Here is a 9,049-nt window from a genome sequence, read left to right on the forward strand (position 1 = left end):
TGATGAACAAAATGCCTATCTCAAAATTTTGATCAGACGATTTTGGTAAAAAGGTGCGTGGGAGGGGGCCTAGCCCCCTCCCACGCACCTTTTTGTTATACACCTAATTGTTATACCTAATTGTTATTGTTATACACCTAATTGTTATACAGATCTAAAGTTCCATAGATTCCCTGTAGGAATTTACTTATTATGGTGCCCTTATGATTATCATGATTCAAAGTTCCTCCTAAAAAAGAGTTCTAACACTTTCAGTGAAAACAGCCTCTTAAAACGGAAATGGTCTGACTTTTATGACCGTACAACTTCATTGTTTGAGCTGCTGGGTTGACTGTTGATCCCCTCTAATTAATGACTTTATCTTAGAACATCTGGCAGAAGTCAGCCTTTAAATATATCCAATCAAGCCTTCGTTTATCCGGTTTATTTTATTACCAAATATGTGGAAAATCAACAAGTGCACCATACCTTTAGTATTTTGTTATGTTTTACAAAGTGTATAATAACAGAAAATATTGCAGGAAACAAATTTGGTCACGGCAAAAACTGTTAAGATTAGTTTTAAAACCTTGAGGAGCATAAATGTGATGATAGATAACTCGATGAATAATATATTAATATTTAAGGTACTAGACAATATATACTGATAAAAATAATCTAATTTTTTTTTCATATTATGAAAGATCATCCGTCTATTGACAGTTTTTTCAAGCTTATTGGAAGACAGACGCCTCAGAATAAAATTTTATGCATTGATAAGGATCAGTCTACAAATCATACAAGCAATATAATTGAGAATTCTTGTAGCCAACAACCAACAACGAGCTCCCAGAATGTTAATGGTTGTCTAGTTAGGAGAACTTCAGAAACATTGAGAAAAGGAAAAAGCATGGCCATAGTTAGTAATAAAACCAGTGAAGAAGAATCTCATACATACTCACCGATTTTGACCAATATTAGAGAACATTACTCTGAAGTGGAATATTTAGACCGAGACAAAAAAATGAGAAGCAATCTTACTGTTGGGAGTGTATTGCAGATTCAGAGTTGAGCCGGTCTGCGAGCACTGCTGTAGCAGGGAAAAAGGAAATTCAATCTAATAGCTCAACTGCTATTGCTAGCTGTAGCAACAGTTTAGAAGATGACGAAACACCCTCAGTTACTTATGAAGCAGAATCACACGTGACGGCTGCCGGAGCTAAGAAAGCTACTAAAAGGAAGCTGAATGACAAAAGAAAACTTACACCAATTTGGAATATTGACATTGAGGGTAAACGTTACATCGGCAAAGGGCAAACAGGATAGCCTCACTGTATTCTGTGTAATACCAACTCATCAGGTAGCAGTTTTCATATTAGGAACCAACTGAGCAATCCTACTTGTTTAAAAAAGGTGTTTGCAACACGTAGTAGTGCTCCCATGCTACAGTTCTCAGTAAATAGTGTAGAAACGAATGACAGACTTCTAAAAAGACAGAAAATTATACAGGCCGAACTGATTTTAAGGGAATTTCAAGCAAGGCATGAGTTGGCAATCTATATTATGAAAGAGCTTCCAGAAATCTTGAAGACAGCATTTCCCGACTCGGAAATTGCAAAGGGGGTTCAGTGGGGACGTAAAAAATCTCCACATGTGATTAATAAAATAATTGGACAAGTAGCTCATGTGGACTTGTGCAACCTGATGAGAAAGAACTGTTTTTCGGTAATCATTGATGAAAGCACTGATGTGAGTAATTCGAAAATCCTAGTTGTTGTTACTCGTCAGGTCGATGAAGTGAAGGAAGCTAAGACTTGTAGATCGAAGAAAGTTGTGAATGACTCATTCTTGCAATTGGTTGAAGTAAAGCAGCGCATAGCTAAAGATATATATATATAGTGTTAAGAAAACTTCTGTTTAAAGAGATTGGAATGCCAAAGCAAAATCTGATGGGTTCTGCATCAGATAATGCATCTGTGATGATGGGAGTACAAGGTGGTGTGCAAGCAAAGCTTTTGCTGGATTTACCAAACCTATTAGTTCTTGGGTGTACATGCCACTCCATCCATTTGTGTGCCAGTGCAGCAAGTCATAAGCTACTTTCAGACGTAGAAGAATTCTATTAAGACCACTACAATTTCATTGGCAGAAGCCCCAAAAGGGCTTGTGAATTTATTGAGACGCAGAAGTTCTTGAAGCTTGAAGAACCCAGAATCCTGCGTAATATTACAACTAAGTTGCTTTCTCGACTTCTAGGCATTTTACGTTATCTCGAAAAATGGGACTATTTGATTCCTTTCTTCCGGAGTGAAAGCTTCAAAGATGAAAACAAGCCATCCAAAACCACAGCTACATTCAAAAAATAGCTATCCCCTACATTTAAGGCATATTTTGCTTTTCTTGGATATATCCTACCATTTGTTACTTACCTTAATTGGTTGTTTCAGTCACAGAATACTAGAATTCACATCTTGTACATTCGAGTTAGTGAGCTGTATATAGCAATTATCAACCTTTTTATGACATCGAACTACGGGAAGACAACAGAAACACCTTTGCTACAGCTCAGGGACCAACAGCACTTTCGAGACATGAAAGAAGTAAACTGTAGTAGTCGTGTTACTAAAGGTTATGTTTATTAACAAGAAAATTTCATTATTACCTGCAACTACCTTCAACATGGTTTGTACGGAATATATTATAGAACTGAGCAATGACATTAGGAAAGGTTTTTCAGTTCTAAATACTCCTCGGTTAAAAACTTATACAGACTGGAACCAAAGATAGCTATGTCTCCTGACCACTTAAACTTAAGCAGTGTCTCACTACTTGTCCAGTTTCCAAATTTGGCAAAGGAAAATAATTTGGAAAACAGTGGCAAAGAATTGAAAAGGATTTCTTTCTGTACCGATCTTAAGAATTTTGCTCATTCTGATCAAGTGTATTTCCTTTTTACAGGACTGGAATGAGGTGATGGTCCTTAATTCAAGAGTTTTTCATTCCCTGCTGCGTTCATCAAGAAAATGCTTCTCTTAGTATATTTTTTTGCTTGTGCCGAGAAGGCTTTTTCAACTATTAATTTAAACGAAACAAAATTGAGAAATAGACTCTGCTTTACTACTCTTAATGCTGTTCTGGGTGCTAAACGAGTCGGTATCAAGGAGTGGAAACCCCCCCATGAGCGTGATGACTCACCCCAACTGTCAATATACTGGAACAGGGTAGGCCTACAGAAAATCTACCACCATGGCTTTTGACTCATATAGTGATGTTTCATGTCATATTTTTAATCATTTTCTGATGTATAGCTTTTGCAGTATAGAGTAGTTGGAACTTCAGATAACCCAAAGCTTATAAAACCAGTTCTAGTTTTAAAAATAAAAGATGCCGTTATCTAGATGTTTACGATGATTTAAAAAATAGTGAACGAAATGGCCTTTATTGTACCATTCGTGGGGATATATCAAACTCGACCTTACAAGGTGAGTTGAGTATCTTTTAAAGGCATTTTTGAGAAAAATATTGTTCCAACATTACAATCTCCAGTACGTACTAGACCAGACCATAGGCCCTAAAGTTATTTCTTTAATCAGTCTAAATTTAAAAAGAATTTTTTTCCTGTATTGTTGGTAGTCAGTAGCTTATATTAGGGGAGGGCTACAAAAAGGAACCTTCCCCCAATCGAAATCTTCATAGAAAAGAAAAGGGGGATTTTTATGCAAACTATTAAATAGAAAATCAGGTCTCAGCAACTGCTTTTCGGCAATATGCTGTAAGAATACAAGGTTAAAATGCAATTTTAGCCCCTGAATTGTATTATAATCGTCATTTGGGATAAACTTTAAGCGGTGCTATAAATGGTCGTAAATGGCCGAAACGACTTTTGTCGGCCTGTAGCAAAATGTTTCTATAGTAATATATGTTAATCCGAACAATTTCTTCAAGTAACGTCAGGAGTAATGTACTGTATTAGAAGAGAAAGAAAAACAAAGGAATGGAGAGAGAAAGTGAATAAAAATGTCTCATAAAGAAAGAAAAACTAGCAACAATTGGGTTTTTAAAGGCCAAATGAAAATACTGAAAAAAAACAACCAATCAAATATTTAGAGAGGACAAATGCCTCTATTCTTCAGTGCACAATGAAAAAATGTCTACGCAGACAGTGCCGAAGAAAAAAACAACAAAAAAACAAGCGTGGAAAATCAATGTGAAAAGAACCAAAAAACCAAAGAAAAAACCAAAAACTAAAAAGAAGAATCAAATTCAAAACAGCCAAAAGTTATAAGAATTAAATTAAAATACCTAACACCCATAACACTGATTTATTCTTAAAGAGCCACGAGTTGAAAAAACTCAAAAAATTTAGTTTCTGTTTTCTTTTTTCATTATTTTAAGTTGTCCTTTAAAAACCCCATTTTTCTTTCTTTTTGTTATGTCAGGCCAATGTGGTTTAAGAAATTATCTTTATGAAAATTTTCAGAGATAGTACTTTATGTCACCGACGATACGCGTGTTAAGCGCAGCGTAAACCCCGGGAAAAAAATTTGACAATTGTAAAAACATTTAATCTTTGGGGATTTTTAAAGAAATTTTTGGTACTTTTTTTTTGGTAGTGTTGGTAACACTGCTCAGAGTAAAAGAGTTTCATTAACGCACTAAGTGCCCACTTAGGATCCCATTTCTCATACATAATTAGCTGGTCCCTGTGATCAGCGTTACCGTCACACAGGTTAACCCAGCTTTACAAAAATTTTATAAGATTCTATAACTTTTAAGGTTCATAACATTATGGAAAAACTCGAGAGTTATATTTCTTAACAAATATTGTATTTAGTTTTTAACATTAAACATTTTATTTTTTACCAGATTTTTCAAAGTTAAAATCTTCCTTTTAAACAAATATCATTATTACCTACTTAATCTTTTTCTATATAAGTTACATGAAAATAAAAAAATAAAAAATATTTTAAAAGAAGAGATCGCATCTATTGAAAATATAAACGCCCACACACGGTACCCAATTGAATTTCTTTCAGACTGAAAGACCCAGACATAAAAGGAAAAAAGGGTTGATGAAACCGTTGAATACACCCTTAGGGAGGGGGTGTGACCATGGAGTAAGTCCGGATCCAGAGCATTAATTTGGGAGGGGCGGCAGTGCCAAAAGAGGAAAATAGAACACCCCCGCCATTTACAGTTTTTTTTGCAGAAAGTTAAAACTAAGTGTTTCAATAAGACCATTCAATAAGACCATTCAATAAGGGTTGGCAACTGCAGACTTCAAAAAAGAGTGCAAATCAAGGCCAAAAAAGAGTGCAAAGTTTTATAAAAGAGTGCAATTCAAAAAATTCGTGCGCGCCTGGTCACCGGTGCGCGCGCAAACCCTTTCACTCTTTTGGCCATTCTTACGCTACTTACAAATAATTCTCAATTATCCTATGATTTATAAACATATTACTTTTTAATTTTTCAAATTTATTTAAAATAAAGTTATAGGACTCCCGACGTAAATCAAACCGTTAAATAATTGTATATAAAATTGTTTTAATTTTTTTTTTTTAGCTTAAATTTTATATTCTGCTTTAAATTTTGTGGGTTTTATTTTTATTTTTCGGATATTTAACTTAATTTTTTTTGAAAATTTTTTTTTTTGCTGCTATTATAAGGTAAGTTAATTAATTTTAATAAAGTTAATACAGATATAGTTAACGACTAATTAATTGGACCTCTTGGAACACAAACAACACACAAGTGCAGATTTAAATTTTATACTACTGAAAAACCACATCAATAGCTTGTAAAAATGTTCAACGATACATAATGACATAACATTTTATTTCGATGCATTTACAGAGTTGATCGAGGAGAAGTCGGAGCCCATCAATAACTACACAGATATTCATAAACAATAATAAAATTAATTAACCAAATTCTTTATTATATCTTCAAAGAATAGTTCCCAGCGCATAAACAACAATAAATCACACTCTACTCCCATCTCTTTTTACATATACAAGGATAGTAGTTGTAAACAACTACACTTTTTACAACTACAAGCATGTGCTACCTCACTGGATAAAAAAAAAACAAGGAGAATACGACAGTCTAAGGAAGACAACTCCTCGTGTGTGCAATTATGAGGATATGCAGGCAGAAGTTCAATCTTGTAATAAGAAACGTATGCAGAAATTGACTTTGGAGCGGTCCAAAATTTCAAATAGAGCACAAATTGAAAAAAAAGAACACAGACAACGAGAAGCCATAGGAAAAATCCCGAAAATCTTCCAATTTTAAAAGAAGGACCGGCATTAATATACCATGATCCCACATTCTGTGAATGATTGCTTATAACTATCAGTAGTGAAGTTTCTTTACGGAAGCAGAAGCAAAACGGATTTATCATCCTTCAAAACATCACACAAAATTCCGTGCAGGTTTTAACTCATATAGATAAATTAATAATTAAAACTAGTAATCAAACGAGTTACAAAATATGCAAAAATTGGAATATCATAGTTTTTTGTAAGCACAGTGTTTAAATAATAAATTGCAGAATTATAAGTTTCATAACATCCTATAGAACAATAAAGGTTAAAATACAATTGACACACAATGGTCAGTATGCAAGTCTAAAAAACAGGCAAGTTAAAACAATATCATATTTAATTACGCTCTCTTCCTATGGAAAAAAAGGATTATTTTCTACACTTGAAACATCAGGGAATAAATTTATTCTGTTGATTAGTAGGAAGGCCATTCTCGCGCAAATGAATGTTAAATTTTGATCCGGGATGCAATTCTCACTATAGACTTTTCCAGAAGTGCTTCCAAACGAGATAAGTATGCCGAATATCAGGAGTTCTTTCAACACAAATCGAAATCCTTCACTAGGACAGATAGGACAGCCATGGCGAATCTCTTATCTATTATTTCATTTATTATGCAAGGGTTCTGAAACGCCACTGCCATTTCGTTTCTACCAGATTTCTACTTCTCTTGATGAATAACGAAGAAGACCAGCGACACGCCAGCGACTTGCAAAGTTTTTAACTCATGAATAGGCCCAAATATGTTGTAAATTCAAGCTGGGATTTGAGAAAGACTGATGAAAACATCAATGTATACAGTCAACAATGATCGCGCCACCGGCACTCCACCGGCGTCTTACCGGCGGCGGCACAAAAAAATCATCGGTGGTGCGCCGGCGGCGCAACCCCGCTGCTCTTTTCGACCCCACCAACGCTGGTCTTTCCTTATCGGCGTGGCGCCGGGGTTTAGCTGTATCAAGAAAGGAGGCTAGAGGGAGCAAGCGGACCTGAAGCAAATGAAAAGTTAGTGACCATATCTTTTACACTAGACAATGGAACTGGGAAAACAGTCAAAATTGAAACTTTCACTTATTAACTTGAGTATTAATAGGGTTGTATCAAGGAAGGGGGCTAGAGGGAGAAAGCACCCCGGGTGTCACTCTTGAGGGTCGGCAGAATAAGCTAAAGAGTAAAGTTATAAACGTAATTCCCCCAAAAAAGAATTAATTAAGCATTATTTAATTGGACCCGAATATTTTGTCATCCATAATTACCCTTTTAAGTAGCCTCTGGCTTCTACCTCCTGGTTGGGCCCTGGCTCCGATCAGTTATTAGATGCATTTCTTTTTCATAATTGATTAACAAGACCAAAGGCTTTTTGAAGATTAATGGGAAATAAACTTTGACAACTTTTAGGCTTTTCCAGTATTTTTTCCAATGTTGTCCACAAAATTGAGAAGATAGTGAAAAACAGAACTAGATCTATTATTCTCAAAATGAATGTATGAATTGTTTTTGAAGGGTCCCGAAAGGAATCCTTCTTATAGTTTTGAAAATATGTAAGTAAAGGTGATAAACAGCCTAAGACTAATGTTCTAAATATGCATCTTGTGACCATGCGCTCTCCACTTGGTTTACGCTATGCATTTGGAAACTCAGACCTTTTTTAAAAGTTGTTATAATTTATTTACAGTCTATAGCATTGCCCATGGTTCTAGGACTGCTAATTTTTATTTCACAATTTTAGCTTGGATAATTTAGCCATTCATTCAAGAAAATCAAAGAGAGACAGAGTAAATTAATTGCCACAGAATCGACTTAGAATTATTCCCAATGTTCATCAAATAAGGAGAATTCTTGAGTAGCAGTTAGGGCAGGATCAAAAATGAACCCGAAAGATTAAGAGATTTAAATTCAGGGGTGTAAAATAATTTGGGACTATAGTGAAACTTCCCTCTCTAGACCCCAGTTTGCCCTCCTCCCCCAGCAGCAAATTAGCATCTTAGAAAATCTTGTCAAAACTATGATAGGCCTACATAATTCAAGGTTTCATTGTTTTTTTAGTTGTGCCTTTGCCTTTATGGCACTATATGGCTCATTTTTCATTTTTCACTTGGTCATTTTCCCCGGACTGGGGAAATTCAACTCAAATTTGCCCTCCTCCCCTCAGGATTTTGACAAAATTACGCTCCTATCTAAAGTATAACTAACACAAAACAAAACAAAGAAATGTATTTTAAAAAAAAATAACGGGTCAAGGGGGAGCAGGAAGAAAAATAAAGAAAGAATTACGCAAACATTTCGCCGATATCAAAACACGACGTCCTCAACATGGAGAGGAAATGATTTGGAATAAACTGCATAAAACATTGGAAGGAAAATTGTAATTAAAGAAAAATTATAAAAAATCATACCGAATATTTAGAATTGCTATCCACAGCACATATCACGGTAATAGAATATACAATATAAAAGTCACTTCTCAGAGAAACAATACTTACTCAACTGACGATAAATAATAAAAACCGCCAAAGCGCCCGCCCCCCGACCGGCGGTGGTGAATGCTGCAGCGCCCGGCCCAGACCCACGTGGGTTGCACCGCGACCGTCCCTGACTGGCGGTGGCGCGGGCCGTAGCGCCGACCGGTGCCACCGCAGGTTGGGAGGGGCGTTTGCTGCGATGGTCACGGCCGCTTTGAGGGTGCGCAGGGCAAGGGGGCACCAACCTGCTCCCTGGTTGGTACCTTAGTGGACGGAGGCATA

At 35.9% G+C, this 9,049-nt stretch overlaps 1 protein-coding gene across 1 annotated transcript in view; it reads right to left on the bottom strand.

Moving 5' to 3' along the window:
• The window catches only part of LOC148956097 (uncharacterized), a 22,249-nt gene extending 21,938 nt beyond the window's left edge, over positions 1-311 (bottom strand). Inside the window, exon 1 of the mRNA XM_089089158.1 lies at positions 290-311. Within this exon, the coding sequence (XP_088945284.1) occupies positions 290-311 (22 nt within the window). The remainder of the gene's footprint in view (positions 1-289) is intronic.
• Positions 312-9,049: the final 8,738 nt, after the last annotated feature.

The sequence above is a fragment of the Artemia sp. Qi Xiang Cuo genome, chromosome 1, assembly GCF_049724085.1.
Source record: "Artemia sp. Qi Xiang Cuo chromosome 1, ASM4972408v1, whole genome shotgun sequence".
NCBI classification, from domain to species: domain Eukaryota; kingdom Metazoa; phylum Arthropoda; class Branchiopoda; order Anostraca; family Artemiidae; genus Artemia; species Artemia sp. Qi Xiang Cuo.